Genomic DNA, 21,255 nt, shown 5'->3' with positions numbered 1-21,255 from the left:
AACAATAATATAATAATAATAAAAAACAGTTGTTAAAGACAGCAGACAGTGGATGAATATGAATACATAACTATAATCTCACTATAAATGATGTTATCTATTGTGATGAGCACCTGAAAAATGTGTATAATAATCTTAAGTAAACATGTTCCTGATGTTGATGGCTTTAAAGGTTGATGGTGTTAAATATTAAGTAAGTTTTGTTTTGTTTTTCAAATATTTCCTTTTTTATTTTTTGGTCTCAGATTTTATGAAAGAAAAATAACCATCTGTGCAAATTAATTACAGTCAGTCAGATAAATTTCACCCCACAATTAAAATATCCTGTCCATCATAACATGTTTACGCTACAGAAACACATCAAACACTGCAAGTAATCCATGATTTCATCAAATCATTATCATTACAAAAAGACAAATCAACCAGATTTCTGAAAATATGTTTATTGATATCAGCAAAAATACACAAAATAGACCTGTAGCACGGCTGGGGTCATTTTACAACTGAGTTCAAAATTCAATTTATTTTTTGAAAACAATTAACATTTCTTTTGAATTTTCTGCAACCCTGCTGTGTCAATGTGTCTTTGGGGGGTAATGAAAATATGATTAGACTTTATTGATAGGAATAGTTCAAGACGATACTTTAACTTTTATTTTACCAGCAAACACTGCTGTCAAAATAGTGTCCAAACAGAAGTTTTAATCTGTTTGAGTGTTAAAGTAACTGTAGCTTCATCTTTTGCTGCCATGTAGAAAGTTTCCAACCCTGAATGTCACCAATACAAAGGTGACAATATTTAGCTTGCCTATGTACATTATAAAAAAGCAGTATACATCTTTATTGCATACTATTCTTGAAAATGATTCCAAAATACATGAATTGAACTTAATAACTACAACTAGTAACTTAACTAATAACTAAAAACTAATAGAGTTTAGAAGCTCCGACATCAATCCCGGAGCTCACATGACTGGACAGCTCTCCATTCTGCTTCCACTCTGAGAAAAAGAAATGAACAAAGTTAGTATCATCACACAAAAAAATGTTCTTTAAGGTATTTACACCATAGAAATACAGAGGAAAAAATTCATGCTTAAGTCTCCAAGAGTTGCTGACAGTTTTCTTTCTACTTAGGCCTTAAAATTTCAGTCATATATCAACTGTTTGTGTTGCAGGGCCGACCTTGCGAGGTGTGCTGGCGCTGAACACGTAGGACTGCGGCAGTAAACCTTCGGAGATGCCGCCGCTGCGGAAGGAGCGGGAAGCTGAAGACACGGAGCAGTTGCTGGATTTGTCTGAAGGAAGGCCGCAGGAGCCGCACACCACCGTCCGGCTCCGCAGGTTGTACTCGCCGTCGCCACAGGTGCTGTGAGCCACCTGCTGAGGCAAAGAGAAAGATTCAGTGCAGATATTGTGAATTTAATAAGGACTCACTAAAAATATGTCAACACTTCTTATGTTTGATTGTTGTAATTGGTGATAATTCCAAGGGTGGACAAAAGAAGAGGGCTTAAAATATTCCTGAAGAATATATTGAATGTCTTTAAAAGAAGAAGACTGATTTATGTCACAAACATTAATAAAATTAGGTTAAATTATCACTAAAGTCATTAATGCTACATGTGATGCACACTTGGTACTAGTAAGTTTTGTCCATTTTTGAAAGTCAGCATTGCCACAACTCATATTTTGAGACTGACTTCACTGATAACTGATGTTTGTGTGCTACCAATCAATAATTTTAGACTTGAAGATACAAAATTGTTAAATTTCCCCAAATTTGATTGTTGTTCCACACCTTCAGGCCAGGCATTTATAGAGCAAAAAGCAAAGAGATTAACATCTCATTTCATTGCACACCTCCAATATCTAAAAAATTAGTTCAGTTTAATTTAATTTAGTTAAGTTTAACAGGTTTTTAACAGTTTAATCTCAAACCAATCTATTGTACTACCTGTATCCCTGTGACTGTTTGTTTAAAAGTGTTAAAGTAGTTAATGTAATATTTCTGGGATGCACAGTTTAGTGATCTTAAAATACTGAAAGTCTAATTCAGAGGAACCTAATAGTCCAGCATTAGGTTGAATCTACTGATGACTGACCTGCTCACACCCATTTGTATGTAATAAATATAATTATTCTCACCATGTCATCATCTTCTTCTTCAAACTGTGTGCGGGTGACCTTCCTCATTGCCATTTCCTGGAAGAAAAGATGTTACTGTAAAACCAAACACTAGCATTGTGGCCATAACAAAACTCCATGTATTCATAGTACTTTAGGTTTAAATAAAGTGTCAAATACCAAACACCATAATTAAAATACCTCTCCATTGGCACTGATCAAGGTGGTCTGGAAGAAGTCTCCGGTGCCCCAGGAGTTCTGAGTCTTCCATACCAGGTCAGAGGGAGGATTGTGGGTTCCACCAGAACCAGAGGCCCAGATCTGATCGCCACGCCAAAGATAGAGCAGGGTGAGACATCTGTAACCGTTTATCGCCATGCTGATTTGTGATACTGCTCAGTGAAGTCGCTGCTTACCGTGACCCTCTGGCCGGCCCTCAAGGTGAATTTAGCAGGGAACTTGAATGCGATGGGTGCACCAGATCCTACCTGCCGCTTCACCTGCCAGTTGCCCAAATTCTGATCCTGCAAAAAACAAGATCATAGTTGGATAAAACATCAGTGGTGTGTTTTTATAATGTCAAACCCCTAAAGTAAAAAAACTTCAGGAGATCATTGTGTAGATTTACCAACAATGTAAAAGTGAAGTGAAAACTACAGAACAGAAACAGACAAACAGGACGTCTCAGATATTTAGATTTCCAACTATCTCACCTCATCTGCTTTGTTGCTGAGTCTAACATATTTCCCGTCCAGGTCCACTTCATCCACAGTGACCCGTCCGCTGGCAGAGGCCTGCTGAGTGATACGAGTGCGGGCCACAGCTCCTCCTGCGAAGCTGGAGGCCTCGCTGTCGGTGTCGTTGGGGCGGCGCCTCTTGCCTGGAGTACTGTGACCGCTGCAGTGGACTGACCGAGAGTGAGCTGCTGAAGTAGAGGAACGACTTCCTGTTACTCGGGTCGGTGGGGGGCTGGGGGAGAGACGCAGCCTACGGGGACAGGGAAAAGGAAAAAGTGTAAGAGGCACAGAAGAAATGACTGCTACTACTGCAAAGCCCTTAATTTATTTATGACTTCATGGCCAAAGCTCATTAATCTACACACATCTACGCCACCGTGGCACATACCTCTCTTCCTCTCCTTCCAGTAGCTTCCTGTAGGCACATATCTCCATATCCAGGGCCAGCTTGATATCCAAAAGCTCCTGATATTCGTCCAGCTGCTGCTGCATCTGCTGCCTCATCTCAGCCATTTCTCTGTCTTTCTCTCCCAGACGGCGACGTGTGGTGTCCCGCTCTCGAGACAGGGCGTCCTCCAGGTCCCTCACCTTTGCCTCACGAGCCGCCAGCTTGTTTAGACAGAAGAATCACACAGTTATAATCAGATCAGAATCAGCTCGGTTAAGTTTGAAAACCCAGTCTCAAAGGAGTCAGAAACTGAATTTATGTAAATGTGTAGAGCAGATTTTATGTTTAATGTTTGTTTGAATAAAAAAACATGAATTCAAGTGAGGTTTTTGCTTTGCTGTAAAATATGTACGCATTCATGCGTGCAGTGTGGGCTGCTGGTTTCAGATCACCTGTTTCTGCAGCTGGCTGAGCTGAGCAGACGAGGACTCCAGGCGGATTCGAGTCTGCTGAAGCTCCTCGTGCGCCGCTCCCACCAGGTGGCTGTTCCTGTCCGCCGACTGACGTGCACCTTCCAGCTGACAGACGTAGGAAGATTCATAAAGTCAGAATTATAACCTAACTGCACTCTGAATCTCATTTTGCCTCGTTAGTATCAGTTTGTGAAACTTGCTTTCCCGCTGCTGTGAGTCAACTGTTGAAAAAAGGGAAGTAAGAAAAATGCCAAATGTCTTCCTGTGTTATGATCATGTTACTGATATTTTATCTTCTGTTGATGGAAAGAATGTCAGTAAATCTTTCCTCTTCTGTCCTCTGGGGTCAAATGTATTGTAAATAAATTGAAATAGATATTTTTCATGAATTGTTCTTAGATAGATACAGCGGGTGTCATATCAGCTCAGTGCCAGAAATGTTAGATAGTCACAAAAAACTATTACTAAGTTGATTTAATATGAAAATGCAGAACAGTCATCAATCTGGTATTTTAAGCAGATTTTATTATCTACTGTTAATTCTATTGTTCTAATGTATAATATGTCCAATAGACAATGGGCAGTCATTGGGAACACATGGTTTGTTGAGACAGTTTAATTGTTCAATTATGGCTTTTTACCTTATAGCAGCGTTAAAATGATAGCGTACCTTAGTATTGTAGGTCTTCTCAATCTCATCCTTGTACATTTTAATCTGCAGTTCGTGCTGGCCACGCATCTCGGCCAAAGCCTCCGCCAACTTGCTTTCATAGTCTTGCTGGTGACCGTTATCCAACTCGACCATACGAGACTCATGGCGTCGCTTTGTCTCCCGCAGCTCCTGTTGGAGAGTTATAACATCAGGATTATTTTCACTTCATACTGAAATAGCAGGTAGATTTTAATTTGATAGAAAAAGTAAGTGGAGAAGTGATGTATGATGATGATGATGATGATAAGAGAGTCAGACCTCAGAGTGCAGGTTCTTTTGAAACTCCAGCTCCTCTTTGAGAGTCTGGATGCGATTCTCTCCGTCTACTCTCCTCAGCATCTCATCCTGCAGCTGCTTCCTGGCATCACCCAAAGTGGTGTCCAGCTAAGAAAGCATAACAGGAACTAAATATTAGTACAAAGCACAAACATTCACATAAACCGGCAGCTGAGAGCACAACTACGCAGCACAGAAGTGTGCTGGCGATGGATCAGGGATGGTTATGGAGACAGTCCTTTAATCAAAATGCCTGAGCTCAAGCAGCCATGACAGCCGTCTAAAGAAGTCTGCCCTGCTGAGGTCAGCTGGAGAAATACACCAGAATTTTGGTGTTTTATTTTCACTTGAGAAAATTATACAACTCTTATGAGGCTCTTGCAAAACCCTACAGGATGAACTTAAAATTAAAAAGGCTAGAAGTGAAGGCTAAAAATAGAGCCGTGACATTTAGTATCACAAAGTGGAAAACACAGTGGACAAACTCTGAGCCGGTGATTTTACAACACAACTACAGCGAGATTGATCCCAGATGTGTTTCCACAGATTTTTAAATTGAGCGTAGGCTTGAGCTTACTTTGGCAACCTGCGTCTTCAGGTCCCTGTTTTCCACATCGAGGTTACGCTTCTCCCCCAAAGCCGTGGTCAAAGACGCATCCTTCGAGTTCAGCAGGGCCTCCAGGTCTTTGAGCCTCTGCAACGCTCCTGCCAGATCTGACTCCTTTTTGCCGTTTCTGTAATGACAAAAAGAATCAGGTGTTAAAAAACGTTTAAGAATGAGAGAATAAGAATATTTCAGTGAAGAGAGTAAGGATAGATGTTCATTTTGTTTTATAACTTAAGAACCAAGTGGAAAGTAAATTACTACAGTTTCCTTTACACAATCTAATGTTGCCTGGATGAAATAGTAACAGGGGAAAGACCTTGGTGTTTCCAAGCCTGCGTATGACTCATAGCCCACAGTGATCAGCCTCTGATCCCATGCATCTGGTAGCCACAAGCCAGCGCTGTTGGTGTTTAGCTGAAACGCTGCCATGGCAACGGCCTGGCTTTACCAAAACACACAGTTGCCATCTCCTCAATATTTATGGAAAAATAATGGAAGCAAGACTGGAGCACACTAAACACCGCCACGTATTGTGTGTATAATGATTACTTTGGTGAAGGAGGAGAAAGGGAAAGAGTTAGTCATCAAGCCCGGGATGTGGCAGCATGGGAAGGAGCCGGAGTGGAAGTCCAACGTCAAACTGAAGTGAGCAATGAGGAGGGTATGTTATAGGGAGTGGCCCCAGCGAGCAGGGCAAAGCGACAGGCAGAGCGTCAGCAACAGTTAAACAAGCACCAGCTATGAGGAGCTAATGAGTAACTTATCTTCTGCTGCTGTGCATTACATGTATGAATAATTCAGATATTCACACTTCCATCACAAATCCTCAAACTCATGCAATATTAAGCGGACGGATCACAATAACGGAGTAAGATTCGGTTTTAAAAAAGGGGATTTCAGAGGCCTCGAGGGAGCCGTTTCCTCTCGTGATCATCAGACAGCACAAATTATTTGCATCACTAGTGTTTTTTTCAATTTGTTTATAAACAGCATATCAACCCAATTTTATTTTTGACCAAAACTGCTCTCACAAGCTTTGCTCTGTGATATCTAACATCTAAAGTCAGATTGTGAGTACTTTCCAAGAGAGCATGGTCATTTGGACTTTATGTCTGAAGAAACTGCATCTCATAAACACACAGTGGTGTTGCAAAGACATTTCGGGGCTGCTGATAAATGTGATTTATTACTGTTTGAAAGGTTTAAGCCCTGCTAAAAATATTCCTCCTTCTCTCCTCACTAGCACCACCCCTGCAAACACATGGCAAACACAATAGAAGCTGCTACCAGATTTAGATTTGGACCAGTGTCATGTGCTGTAACCCACCTGGCTTTCAGCTCCTTGTAGTCCTCTCGCAGCTTGCCCAACTCCAGCTGCAGACGTGCTCGCTCTTTGGCCACCGAGTCCAGGGTCTGACGGGCATCTGCCAGCTCGGTCTCGTAGGCAGCCTTAAGGCCCGTCAGCTCCCGGCTGATCTCTGTCTCAGACTCTGTGATGCGCATACGCAGGCCGGCATTCTCGGTCTCCAGAGAGCGGACCTTGTCGATGTAGACAACCAGACGATCGTTGAGGTTGCACAGGTCCTCCTTCTCCTGGAGCCGGGTGATGCGGTTGGGGGACAGCGGTGTGTTTGCACCTCTGGGAGTGTTTTTGGGTGTCGCCATTGCACCTATCTGCTACTGTTGTAGAAAGAGACACGATTATTCACTTTCTGGAATCTTTTTTTTTTTCAAAGCAAAATAAATTTACACTTTTTTCTTATTCTGGTGCACATTTGCAAAAACTGACATTTTATTGTCTATAATTTATACTCAGTGCAATGAAAACAGGACTTTAAATGGGAGGATGGAGGAAGTCAACCATGCAGTTCAGTCTATAAATCAACATTTAACATTCATCATTCTTATTATTAAAATAAATCCAGAACACAAGAGTGAAAGCATGGCTAATCTATCCATATAAGTATATTTTTTACTTTTGAAGAAAAGTGTGCATCTGTGAACTTCCATACAAGTACAACAAAGTCAAAACTGCAAGTTTAGAGTTGCAAAAGAGAACATAATTCACTGTAAAATATGCACAATTTCCAGAAACCTCCAACTCCTTTGAGTGCAACGACATTAAGGACAAAAAAAGACAAACAGTATAATCACAAAAATCATGGGAGGGGTTAACGACTCCACCCAAAAGTCAAAGTAATATCCCTGCACAAAAAAATGACTTTTATAGAAAGATTTTACCTTTTTAAGTGGGTCGGAAAAAGAGAAGACTGTGCTCCGAGGATGTCTGATGATCTCTCTGTTAGTTTCCTTGGTAAACTTGTGATCAGAGTGTCTCTCTGAGTTCTCCAGCACTGTTCAGCCTGTTATTGCGCTGTCTGCAAACTCATTTGAGTGCCCATGTAGGAAAGAATGAGATGGGAGGAGAAGAGAGAGGTTGGCCTCAAGTTTGGCATTCAGTAGGTGGTTGTTCCCCTCTCTCCATCCCTCTCTCTCTCTCTCTCTCTCTCTCTCTCTCTCTGTCTGTCTCACTGTAATGGGTGTGTGATTTGAATGAATGAGTCACTCTCGACTAAAAGAAATGCACAATGACATGTGATATGAACAAGGGATTATTTTAAACAGATCTATTACCTGAGTGTTGAATTCTACTCATTTACAGTATTTTACTCAAACCACACTTCTTATACTTCTCCATGAAGTTGAAATGATTAAGTTTTATAAGAAGTTTTAGATTGTTTTAACCCTTAAATACACACCTGGAGTATTATGTAATACTGACTCGAGAGAACCTAATCTTGATTTCTTTCCTTTTCTTTAAATATTCTTAAATATTTCACTTAAAACTCCATCAGTGTTGTAGTGGGGGTTTTGTGATTAACATGGTATATGCATATAATACATTTAATCCTAACAAAATGAGTTAATATATGTGTGTCTTTGTATCAGGTGAAGAGGTGATGTGAGTGTATGAAGTCTGTGTCTCTTACAGAAAGGGCATGAGCAGGTCATGATGATTTATAGGCAACGTGGACCGTGTTGTGTGTGTGTTTTGCCAAAATTGTGAGCATGAGTGGACACAGGTACCAGCCAGAGCCTGATGTTGACAGGGGTGAAGCCCACCAGAAGATATCATAAGGTGTTGGCATAAACGGAATGTCATAAACATGTCAAGATGAAGATAAGGGACTTGCTTACTTGCCCACAGGAGCATGATGGGGGAGCAGGGTGAAATAAGGTGAGGAGGAGATGAAAAAGAGGTGAAGTAACTTGCCCTTAATGTTAAAAAAGCTATTTTGTGTGTGTTAGGTGAAGTTTCATTATAAACCAATGTGTAAGTGTAATCAATAAAGGCACGTAAGCCTCTCGTTGAACAAATGCCAGGGACTGTCCACTGAAGAGGTGTTAATGGTGGAAATTACCTGGACTTTGTGACATGGGAGGAACCCTGAAGCTCCACATTGGGAGGCACTCTCCAGAGTATATAACGTGATGGTTTCTTATTCGGTTTTTAGGGTTTTGCTTCATGAACCAAGACTCGGTTTACTGTATTATGCTATTTGCACAGTAAATCTAATATTGCACTGAACTCTGTCTGACTGAGTGTTTTTTTATTCAACTTTGAAGTACTGTCTTTTATTTTTGAGTTGTTTGACTAATTTTGAGACTAAAAGATGTTGTGTAGCTGAAGATCTATAGGCCCAGTTTTTTTCAGTTACTACAGTGTAAACATAGGCCGATGCAAATCTTTCCAAAGACACCAAATATGTCTTGTCAAATTGTGGAGAAATGTGTATAAAACAATGTAAAACACATCTAGAATATTTCCCACTGAGGGAATAGTGCAGCCATAGATGTCATGTAGTCTTTCATTTGAATATTTTATTCAGTGTAAATATGTTGTAAACAAGCAGATACAGAACACATGTGATTCTGACAGACATGAAAGCTATTTAACAGGAAATAAAAGGGGGAAACTGAATGTTAAGGGTTAAAAGGGTACTTCTGTTTCAGGTACTGTATGTATTTATTATAGATTTCCATCAGATGATCAAGCAAATCCCAATAACTAGTTTTCTTCTGCAAACGTATGCTTGTAAGGATTTTATTTAGTATTTATTTTATTAGAGGCAATTTCTATGATTATCACAATATTTTATTGAGTATGTTGGACCCTGCTGCTGTGAAAGTTGCAACTTTTTGGAAGTTGCATTAAACTTTTTGGCTTAAAAATACAAGAAAACTCCAGAGCATTCCTTTTAAAATGATTAAATGCTTTTATTGTCATGGCATGGTCATATTAGACTTTTAAAAAGTCATTTTTTCAAACTTTTTGGCTTGTGATCCCTTATCAAAGGACATGGCCTCAGTGTGGATGTGAGACTGATTGTCCCCTGTTATGTTTTTTTTTTTTTTGAAGGACAATCACAGACCTGAAAAGGTTAAAGTATCTGGTATTTCACAAGAGGAAAAGCAGAAAAGTTGGAAAAAATAAACATGCTGTAATTATGGTGGAGAGATGTTTTTCTTTCTTGCGTTGCCTTTTAATCATCTTGTAATCCCTCAGATTCATAGTGTCTGCAGAAACTATTCACCCCCCTTGAAAGTTTGACTAGATTTAATGTGGCTTCTTGACACTGACTAGCAGAAAAACACCCTTTAATATCAATATGAAAACAGATCTCTACAAAGTGATATAAATAAGCTACAAATGTAAAATTCAATATACTTGTTTGCATAAGTATCCACCCTTCCTCATCTACTTAGATTCAGTGTTTTAAGACAACAAAACTTCCAGATGGGTGAAAACTTCCCAACCATTCTGTTGGAAACTACTGATTTATGAACTACTATCATATTTTAATGTGTATAATATGAAGTTGTGTTTGTTTGGTGTCCTTTTTTGTTTTATTACTATTTCTCAGTTCTATACTAAATCACATTTTTAGATGTTCTGATGATTTCAAGGTGTTTTCTGAAGCTCATTTATAAAAACTTAAAAACCTTTCAAGTGGGGGGAAAAAAATAATTGATCTCAGACATAGTTGGAATATCTGCTAATAACAACTCTCAACTATTACGAAGCTCATACATTTTCAGTTTTTGTCGTCATCGTCAGAAAGCTGATAATTCTACTTTATGTTTATTATTGTATTATGGTAGTGGATGATGGTGGTGTACTGGGGTGCATTATATTGAAAAGTGTCCCTGGCATTTTGCCCCCTTCATGTATGTTAATGGGATGGACAAAATATTAGAAACACCTTTCAATATAATGCACTCCTGTGCCACCACCCACTACAACCTCAATAATAAACATAAAATACAATTTATGGCATATCTGTTGTATTGGATTGCATTAGATTGTGCAGGTGTACCTCATGAAGTGAATGTGAGTGTATTTTCTATCTACACTATGCCTGATGGATCCAGCATCGCCTCCCACTGGCTGCTGATGTGATGGAAATGTCGTGACTGCCTGCGGACAGACAGCATGTTCCCCTCGTAACCGCTCTCCTGCTTCATCTACAGCCCAATTAATTACCCACAAAAGTAGCTCTCCTATCAGATTTTGACGTAAAATTGGTGCTACAGCTGTCCAACAGGACATAAAACGGTGAATTATGAGCACCGTGTGTGCGCTGCGCGCTGCTTCGTGGCACGGCATGGACATGGTTTCTGTCATGTGGTTTGTGGGAAAACCCGTATTGGATCTCTGTGGTCACCTGGGCAAGGAAGCTGAAAAACGTTGCGTTGAGGAGCTGCCTGTCAACGTGTATCTGACAGATAAATACACTTGAGCATGCTTGACAGGGTAAACAGACAGTATAACACCGTTTCAGATACTAAAAAGCCAAATAATCCACGTGGAGCTCGTTTAAGTCTTTTTTTAAATAAAGAAATAAACAGAGAAAAGACACGAGAATCTGTCTCTAACACCCCAACTGTTGGCATTGGAGGAGTCACGTGAATACTAGATGACAATGTCTGAAATCGTACACATACAAAGCAACAAAAAAACAGTGAAAAACAAAAAATGTATCGCATAATAAGTAGTCCACTCCGCGTCTTATCGGGCGCATGTCGTAGCCAGCCTGCAGCTTTGCGCGGATAAACAGCAGCTGTGTGTCGCAGAGCAACAAAAAAAAAAAAAGGACACCAAAGACGACCTCCAGCTCATCTATTTAAAGAGGAAATCATCTTCTGTCAGTGCATCCAGCAGCTCATCTTAAAGACTTTAACAATCTTAACCCTTGACAGCAGCAGAAGCCGGAGCACCGCCGCCTTCATAGCCGCGTAAACCGCCCGAGCTGTTTTTTTGTTTTTACGCACAGACGCAGACGGCGCCGTCCTGCTTCACAACGGCCTCCATTTTAGCTCCTTGCCCGGTCGGTGCCTCACGTGTCCTGGACTGTCTTTCTCACATGACCCGTGTGTTTGTCCCCGTGATCAGCGCTTCCATCTCCGTAAATCAGTGTCGTTGAATATCGGCGTTTTTTTTTTTTACACCCGCGGAACCTTCATGGATATGCTGGAGCAGAGTCTGGACAGCTCGGCGAGGTGAGAGGCTGTTGGCCGCTTCCTGCTCTGCCATGGCTCCCACCACCACGGCCTAAAATCTCCCTGCAACGCGATGCTCTGTTAATAAGCTTTATGCTGCGGTTACTTTTTTAAAAATATTTGTGCATCGTTTGGTTTTGTGTCTCCCGGTTGAATCGGTGTCTGTGCAGTATGTTGGGTTAATGCTGCCTTTAAGTACCATTAAAGATATTTTCAGCTAAAACTGAGCGCCCTTTTTTTTTTTTTTTTTTTACAAATCTGTGACATTACATCTGCTGTAATATTTACTAGACAAGCAAGACAAGCTCATAACAGCAATTTGAGTCTATTTTTCAGGGTAATATTGATTGCATCGTGCTGATATTGTACCTGATGCACATTTTGTGGGATTAAAATGCTTTTTTTTAACGAAAACAGGGCGGTGTTAGTAGTATTATAGTTATTTTTGAAAGTTTTTCTCTCCATGTGCAGCCAATCAACCACTCATACTTGACTTTTAATCACCAAATAATTGTAATTTTCCTCCTGGAATTTGCAGAAAAGTTGATTTTTGTCATGCATGTACGCCAATTATGTACGATTACTTTATTTATGTCTTATTTATCATCTACTCATGTGACCACCCGGGGGCGCCGTTCATCCACAACTCAGGGTTGGCACTCTATTGGTGATAAGTAATGATCTGGTTTGCAAGTAATCACTGTTGATTTCAATTGACTCATCTGTCTTTTCTGTTTCTTTAGTCACGACAAACAGGAAACAGAAGAGGTGGTGCAGTTACAGGAAGGTGAGAGCTTCCTTACTTCCAATCTAACCAAGTGAAACAAGTGTCCTAGTTAGTGCAAATGCAGTTACTTGATTAGTAGATCAACAGACAATTATCTGCCAACACATTCTGATAGTAGAGTTATTGTATATTCAGCAAAAAAAAAAACCAGTAAATACGTGCTTGTTCAACCATCTCAAATGTGAGGATTTGCTCTTATTTCATTGTTAATTAAAGTTATTTAATATTTTTGGGTGTTGGTTGGACAAAACAAGCACTCTGAATTGGGATTGGATGTTTTACAATATTTTCTGACATTTTACAAACTATTAATCAATAAAATAACTGTCAGTGCAATCAGTAATGGGAAAAAATGTTAGTTGTAATCCTAGTGCTGTCATGAAAATGCATGCATTGAATACAAATGTACATGCTGCTTCTCAGAGAAAGATAAATTATGTTATATTTACTTACTCTTGAATATTCTTGTCCATTCTTGTCTCACGCTGAGACATTGTGTGTATATCTTTTTCCTCACATCTGTGTTTTTATGTCTCTGACCTGATGCAGAGTCACAGATTTGAAACATTTAGACCCTGGTCTGTCTTATTCTATTTTAGCTCCCTTTTATTTCCAATTTAATACTTTTTAATCGTATTTAAATGCCTTTATATAATTGCCTTGCCTTTCATATTCTGTCTTGATGCCTTTTATGCTCTATGTAAAGCACTTTGAATTGCCTTGTTGTTGAAATGGGCTATACAACTAAACTTGTCTTGCCGTATGTTGCAGGAGAAGCGGTGGGGACGGAGGAGCAGACAGCAGTGACCATCACCGGTGTCCCACAAGCTGCGTTCGCTGACCACAATGTGCAGTACCAGTTCCGCACAGAGAACAGTGGAGGACAGGTGAGGATGGAGAACCTCTCGACTTATTTTCACGATTAATTTATTAGTTGTTGGGTTTATAATATGTGAGAAAATGTCGACGATTGTCTCCTAAAGTCCAAAATTCAATCTAAAATGCATTGTTTTGTCCTGACCAACAGTTCACAAGTCAAAGATATTCAGTTTACTATCAAAGAGGTCTAAATAACGTGAAATATTCACATTTAAGAAGCTGGAACCCGAGAATTTTACCATTTTTTTTCCTTTGAAAATTGTTCAAATTGATTAATCGATTATCAAAATTGTTGGAGATTAATTTTCTCCCCCTACAACAGATAGTTAAGAGCAGCAGTAGTACAGTAGTTACACAGTGGAAACAGATTTATAGCAAGAGTAGCATAACAGGAGTGTTATTAAGTATTAATCACTCCAGATGTCAGTCTCTGGCTCCATCTAACAATTTTCTGTCTCTTTCCACTTATGCAGCACTTAAACATGTGTAACTCAAAAACTGTACTTTGAGAAAATACAAATAATTTGTCTTACATCTGCCATTAAACGATCAGGTTTTGGTGCTTACGTTGTTTGCCCATTCTACCGCTTGACCGTTAGCTAAGCCCCGCCCCCGTAGTTACTGTTGCTATGTCTGTCAATCGTTCAGTTTGTAACGGTCGATTTACTGCTTGAAATTCTTAGCAATTTTTGAAAGGATAAGTAATTGATTTTTAGGCAGAGGCAAACAAAAGCAGGCTTTTCATTTCTAGCTGGCAACTGTTTATTTGGCCGTCAGAAGTGACTACTTGTTGGCAAATTTTATCAGCTGTATCTACCTGCCTTAGCATTGGAAGTAACACTTGGTTACTATGGTTAGTGCTGAAGGTAGTATGCTTCTTAGCCGGACATGCTAATGAAAGCAGCTTAAATTATAGCAGAAAAACTCAGTTATTTACACTTCTTGTTGTGTGACTTTGGGTTAGGATAAATATACAGACCCCTCCCTTCTTAATTTTGAGATACTGAGTATCTAAAATATACCGAGTAGTTCTTACCACAGTCCAACTTAATGCACATGTCTTCAATGTGTGTGGAGAAATCTTCGCTTGACAGACGTGCTGTGATCTAGGGAGGGGTTTAGATAACTGATACCAAGAAATTTTAAATTAGCCATGTTCAAACCACACTTGTTTGTTGTCAGGAATTGTATTTCTACACATACGTAACCCCAAACCCAGAGTTATCATAGGAAACAGATGAGGTAGATGTTAAGACCCAATAACCACTTACTTATTCTCAGAAAAGATGTAAATGTGAGATTAACCGTCCTCTCTACATTAGGATAAATGTCATGAATTCCCACGTCGGTTGTTTGTTGTTAATTTGTTTTTAAGTCTAGGTTTTATTTTGAGTTGGCAGTGTAAAAGCAACTATACAATTTAAAACCACTTCCCTAGAGCTCTTTTTTAAAAAACGTGTTTCCTCTTTGCTCTGTATACAGGTGACCTATCGTGTGGTTCAAGTGACAGACGATCAAATAGAAGCAACAGCTGACGGGACCGGAGCTGTCAGTGTCGTTTCGACTGCAGCGTTTGCCGGAGCCCCTCAGGCGGTGGCACAGGTCAGTCGACAAACTGAGGGACTGCGTGACTTCTGTCTAATTTACATGCACAACAAAGCAACACCAAACACAGCAGGAAGAAAAATTTGTATGTTCATGCTAATGTGCTATGACATGTGATTCAACAACTCAGATGTACTCACAAAGCTCTTGTTGGTCCCACAAAAACAGGACCGACATCTTCTTATTTTTATTTAACTTTTGTTTCAAGAAAACAAGTATGACAAAGATTTTCTCTAAAATATGTGTAATAAACATTAACATTTTGAATAGTAACATTAAATCTACTCCTGTCTGCCAAATCAATCCTTATTATAACCATAAATAAAAGTTAGGAAACCTCCATAAAATGTGAAGCTCAATCACAAATATATCACAAGCAGATAATAGTGAAATAGTGTAATCATTGTGAGTGCAGTGTGGCTTAGGTAGCTAACCTTTTAAGCCCTCGCTTGCATTGAAAGGAAAGAGATATTGTGGAAAGCAATGCTGATATAGATGTACATGTTTTTGAAGGTTTTGGCAGATGTCACATAGTTTTACCCTTCCTTTGTTCTTAATTACACCCCAAGATGTCTCAAACATCACTTTAAAGCTACATTAATACATACATACATAACCTTACCTTTATACTTTGTATCAGTCGTTTAGATATTATTCTCGCTATTTTGACTTGTTCTTGTCTTCATCGCCGTTCAGGCTGTCATCCAGAACCCTTTCAGTAACGGGGGCAGTCCTGTCGGGGAGACCGTGAGTGGAGAGACGCGGTTTGCTTATTTCCCCGCCGCCACCGTCAGCGATGGAACAGCCACGGCCGTGTCGGTGCAGGCCACCGCCGACCCAACCATCACACAGGCAGGAGGTGAGAAAACGCTCCATAATCATCTGGGGGAAAAGTGATGCTTTATCTTTAAAAAAATTGTATTTTTATACATGCAGTAACAGTCAAAAGCTTCCCAAGACACATTGTTTCATGTTTAATAGATACTGAAGGTATCAATGCATCTTTAGAATATTTTTATTCTTCTGTCACTGCAGGATAAACTTAATTTTTTGTCCCTTTTTTATAAATCTAGGTCAGTTTTACGTGATGATGAGCCCCCCTGAGGTGCTGCAGACGGCGACCCCTCGTACCATCGCACCGCGCACGCACACCTACACAGCGTGAGTATAACACAACGCCTCACTGCATATTCATCATCATCATCATCATCATCATCCCTTAAGTCTGGTGTTTCACCAAATCCACAGCACCTTCCCCACATGGTCAGCCATCTTCTCACCCTCCCCTCTCCCCCACCCCCCCACCCACCACACACATTTTCTAACCCCTTCTCCACAGTGGATTGGATGTTCTTTTCCTCCCTTTTTTTTGGAATGATTTAGTTTTTGTCATTGTGTGTACAAGTGAAGATGAACAAATAAATTCAATATCCATCATTTAAAACATCCAACATCTGAAAACCACACTCTGTCCTACTTACCTGCCATCCCCAGAGACCTTGGTGAAAGCGAGATGTTGCAGCATGGCAGTACAAACTGGTGAGGAGAACTTTCACATACGCCCCCCAACCCCCCCACCCTGCCCCCATGATGTGTTGTAGAGACGTTTGGTGGCTCACTAATCAATCATTAGCATCCTTGTTTGGTGAATTACATGTGTATATAGTCAGTCTGTTTACATACATGGAGTAAGCTGACTGCCTCCAGGTTTAGTTTACACCCACTTTTGGTATCCATCCTATGATTGAGTCTTTCTCATAGCATGAAATATGGTTGATAGTTAACTAAAAACCCTTATTCAGAGGCCAGATCCTTCGAAGGACGAGGCCCACAAAAGTGTGCCCTTCGGAGGACATGAAGGCCCTGCACCTTCCCGCCAAATGAGACAGTCTAGCTTGACATAAACCATAATGAAGGGTACATTTATGGGTTATTGTTGATTCATAAAAGTAAACAAATCTCCTTTATCAATCACATGGATCTTTGTTTAATTACCTTTGACAACATTGTTGTGTCACTGAATTCTAGTTAAGGTGTTACAGTTTTGTTTAGTTATTTTTTATATGGTTAATATTCTGCACAATGAAAATCTGACATTGAATTTTATCCAAATGTTAGTGTCAAATGTATGTTTTTTTTTGTTTCTCTTGTTGTGTCTTTACAGGAAGGTGGATGGTCCACGGGCACCCAGGGATGAGAGGCGAAGAGCACAGCACAATGAAGGTATGTGGTCACAAGTGTCATGAATGTTTTAAACTATTTTGTCTAATATTTTAATATAAAATCGAATCCTCGTGTACCTCAGGAAAGCTCTGGGTGTTATTTGAACCTTTTAAACAGTTGATGATAGTATATTAGCACCAATATTTTAAGCATAAATTATCCTTTAAAATATTGGATCTGATTTAAATGTTTATCCCTAAGGTGTTATGTTTTAATTTTGTCTTTAAAAAGGACTGTTGCAGCTCATTTCTGCAAATGGTGGACAAATTGTAGTCGCATGATAATGCATACAGTATAAACGGCCTTTTAAGTTTGAAAGAAAAAAGAAAGATGTGTTTGTTTTTCTGCATTTAATCTAAAGCAACTCATCTGCTAAGATTATACTTGCTGTTGTCAGATGTATATGACCACAGCTTTAAGGGTTAAAAGACAAGTATCTTTCTTTCCTTTTTAAAATTTTGCAGTGGAAAGAAGAAGAAGAGACAAGATTAACAACTGGATTGTCACGCTTTCAAAAATCATCCCTGACTGCAGCGTAGATAGCAGAACTGGAGCGGTGAGTGTCACACAAAAAGCCCCGAAAATCACATTTTATTTTTTTCTTGTGACGCTTAAGTGTCCTCCTAACAACTCATAAAGTCTTCAAAGCATGTAAAAAAAAAATGGTGACAGATGGCTGTAATAAGTCTTTGATTAGATTAAAGCTGGATCTCTCTAGAGATCAGGTTTTTTTGAGGTCACACTGCTGATATATCCATATTTAGTCTGAAAGTTTCTGTTTTGTGTTGTTGATCTTGTTAAACATTGCTCGCATGCATGCATTGCTTGTATTCATGTTGTGGCTAGGATGCATCCAGTAATTTCTCTGAATTCTGACCCTCTGAAACTAAGGCAGAAAGTCAGATTTTAAACAGGTGTAACCACATTAAAGGATTCACAATCTGAGTCAAAAGTAACAGAGAGGGACACGTGGCAGCGTCTATTGAGTTCATATGACTCTGTTGTTGCTCCATATGTAACCAGGAGTTGGCCAAAAGTCAAAGGCTCTGAGATGGTTTAGTCACAGGAGGGAAAGCTAAATAAAGATTTATGCAATTGACACAATGGTGGGGGGAAAAACTGAAGGCTTAGAAAGAAATCTTAGTAAGAAAGGAAACGATGAGTCATTTGATCCTCCAGCAACACAATCTGTTGTGATTCTCAGAGTAAAGGAGGCATCCTGTCCAAAGCTTGTGACTACATCAGAGAGCTGCGTCAGAGTAACCAGCGACTGCAGGAGAGTTACAAGGAGGTGGAGCGAGTGGAGATGGACAACGAGCTGCTCAGACAACAGGTTAACTTCAAACATACACACTTTGCTTCATATCTTTGCTTGACTACACTCAGCCTGAATAGGACTCTTATTTTGAATCAAAAAGAAGAGAAGCAGGCCTGCGAATGAAAGGTAATCCGTTTAAATGGCAGCGTTAGCAGGAAAATGTCTGGGCAAGTAACATACTGTTTAAGAAAAAAATAGAAAAACACGGTTAACCTGGTGTAAGAAACCTGTTAAAGCAAGCCTATGTAGGTTTTGGATGAAGAACTAGCACATTCTCTCTTATATAAGTGAAACGTTAACAGGGTTAATAAGCAATAAAATACACCTGTACTCAATTCACTATACCCAGAGATTTTGACTCTAGTCTTACTGGTGACCAGTGGCTAATGTTAGCTAAATTTAGCTTGATATTGCTGTGCAACACTTTGCTGCCTTCTTGTGCTACTGTTAAGAAACATGTTAATAACAATGTCATTCATATGTTCATGTCATACTGGAGTTACCATAATTACCAGTTTACTTCAACAGCCAAGTGGTGATTACAATTGTGAAAAAGTCAGATTTGTCTGAGAGCAATAACAATGTCCTTGTAAGTAATTAATGTTCTGTAATTACCACTTGTCGCCACAGTGGGCGCTGTTTATCAATAAGCACACATTAATAATTCAGCTACTATTGTTAAACAAAGCCTCCTAAGATGAAAGTGAGCAAAACAAAACTCACTATATTGCTTTGTGTCTCTGTTTTCTTTGAGTTTTTAATAATTGTTCTTTCACTTTTCCAGATTGAGGAGCTAAAAAACGACAATGCACTGCTTCGAGCACAGCTACAGCAGCACGGTGTAGAAGTCAATGGAGATGCGACACCACAGTGATTGTGGACTGGACATATGTAACGTCACAAAAAAACGCATCCTCCCACTCACCCGAACAATACCAGGAAACGGAAAAAAACGTTGAGAGATGGCTTACATCTGAAATTGGACCACACATAAAACATACACACACACGAGCTTGAAGAGAACACTGAAGGACTGCAAACTGAAAACACCACCAACACCTCCAGCTGTTCAAAGGATGAACGCTCTGAAATCCGTTAACTGTGTAGCTAAATGAACCTCTCACCTCTGCTTCAAGGAAAAATCGACCTCCGCACACCACCACCACTCTTGCACCAAACTTTCTTTTTACTTTAAATTATGAACCTGCCACAGAAAATTTACTTTTAATGATTTCACCTTTTTATCTTACCGCAAACTCTTTTATGTTTTTGTTGATATGCTGTGTTTGAAACTACTAAATGTGACATGAATGATAGTTTCCTTTTTTTTCTTTGTCCTTTTTTAATTTATTAGTCTTTAAGGAATGTGTATACAGAAAGGAAAAAAAAAAACAAAGCTGACTTTCACATTGACTCCTTCCCCCCTAGCAGTGAACAACATAATGGGCAAAATGGGTATTTTCATATTCATCACTGTTAAGGTTAGTTTTACTGTCCGTGGATCACGTGTATATAATGTATAGTTGATCTGTGTGCAGATTTAGGTAACAATTTCTGCCTCTTAACACTGACACTCCAAGCACCAGACGGAGCTCACAAACCTTATAAATGTAGTCCAATGTCAGTAAATTAAAAGAACTATGATACTTTTCTGTCAGTCAAAGTGTAAGCAGCTTTGATAGCACATGCATGGGGGTTTTATTTTTAGCGCAAGGCCTTAATAGAAGCCTGTTGGAGAATATAGGTGTTACCATAGCTCAGGTAATTGGGATAGTGCACTGGCAAGTGGTTCCCAGGCTCAATGAAGTCTTTACATATAGAATTTAGATCTCTTTTGTGTCCCCATTAGGTGCAATGTACAGATAAATGAGAATTATTGAGATGATTTTCAACATGTGAATCATTTTTTTATCGGGCATTAAATCATAGTTTGTTTGTATATCTGCTTAATAGGTCACTGGTGTAATGCACTGAAATAGAGGTTCAGGCACGTGAGGTCTTGGTTTGAGACCCGGCCTCTGTTTAGCCCACTAGCCTCTGTTTGGCCCACCAGTCCTGCTGCATTTTAGTGGAGACCAGAGGTGGCTTTTTCTTCCCCATTTCTCAAAACATTTTGGGAACCGTTGCTGCTGACAGAAGATAATAAAAACAGCCATGATCAGGAATGTGCTGAGGGTTGTTTGGATGCAAGTGATGATAGTTGTAACTAACCAGCTTTTGTCTACACTGAAAGTCACCACAGCATGGAATTATAACCACTGGCATGACTAATTCTGATACTACAATAAAACAGAAGTGTTTATACCTGAGTGTTGATTATTAACGATACAATTTGTGTATTTTAAATAGCTTTTTAGCAGCCAGGAAGGCACCTTAGTGCAGTGGTTCTCACAGCAAGAAACCCTAAACTGACACAATTTAAACCACAGATCCCCATCTGATAAGACTTTTTGCATTTAGATGCTTTATCACAGGAAGTGTATGAAACCCAAGACAAAAATAGTCTACATACATTCATACGGTCTTTCATTGTGTTACTTACGGATGGAATTGTAGTGAAAA

General features: G+C 39.5%; 2 protein-coding genes across 5 annotated transcripts; one reads left to right on the top strand and one right to left on the bottom strand.

Annotated features, from left to right (window-relative positions):
• Positions 1–752: 752 nt before the first annotated feature.
• On the bottom strand, positions 753–10,389 carry LOC122969957 (lamin-A-like). Of its 3 annotated transcripts, none has more exons than XM_044336010.1 (13): positions 7,562–10,389; positions 6,648–7,000; positions 5,291–5,447; positions 4,696–4,821; positions 4,396–4,566; positions 3,705–3,830; positions 3,253–3,473; positions 2,841–3,114; positions 2,544–2,651; positions 2,329–2,448; positions 2,149–2,205; positions 1,186–1,383; positions 753–1,001 (listed from the first exon to the last, which is right to left on the bottom strand). In XM_044336010.1, the coding sequence occupies exons 2-13, from the start codon at positions 6,983–6,985 to the stop codon at positions 966–968; spliced, it is 1,932 nt and encodes a 643-aa protein (XP_044191945.1). In that variant the 5' UTR covers positions 6,986–7,000; positions 7,562–10,389; the 3' UTR covers positions 753–965. The 3 variants fall into 3 exon arrangements, with proteins under 3 accessions (XP_044191945.1, XP_044191947.1, XP_044191946.1); XM_044336012.1 differs by having other exon boundaries at positions 1,186–1,380; XM_044336011.1 differs by having other exon boundaries at positions 6,648–6,997.
• A 285-nt stretch (positions 10,390–10,674) lies between these two features.
• Positions 10,675–20,997, top strand: usf2 (upstream transcription factor 2, c-fos interacting). 2 transcript variants are annotated; one of them, XM_044336013.1, is made up of 11 exons: positions 10,676–11,881; positions 12,625–12,668; positions 13,440–13,555; positions 15,030–15,149; positions 15,849–16,011; positions 16,226–16,313; positions 16,647–16,691; positions 17,317–17,375; positions 17,840–17,931; positions 18,580–18,708; positions 19,478–20,997. In XM_044336013.1, the coding sequence occupies exons 1-11, from the start codon at positions 11,844–11,846 to the stop codon at positions 19,565–19,567; spliced, it is 984 nt and encodes a 327-aa protein (XP_044191948.1). In that variant the 5' UTR covers positions 10,676–11,843; the 3' UTR covers positions 19,568–20,997. The 2 variants fall into 2 exon arrangements, with proteins under 2 accessions (XP_044191949.1, XP_044191948.1); XM_044336014.1 differs by lacking the exon at positions 16,647–16,691 and having other exon boundaries at positions 10,675–11,881.
• Positions 20,998–21,255: the final 258 nt, after the last annotated feature.

The sequence above is a fragment of the Thunnus albacares genome, chromosome 19 (assembly GCF_914725855.1).
Source record: "Thunnus albacares chromosome 19, fThuAlb1.1, whole genome shotgun sequence".
NCBI classification, from domain to species: Eukaryota; Metazoa; Chordata; class Actinopteri; order Scombriformes; family Scombridae; genus Thunnus; species Thunnus albacares.
The sequence above is the reverse complement of the archived record's forward strand: the minus strand, read 5'-3'. Positions and strand labels throughout refer to the sequence as shown.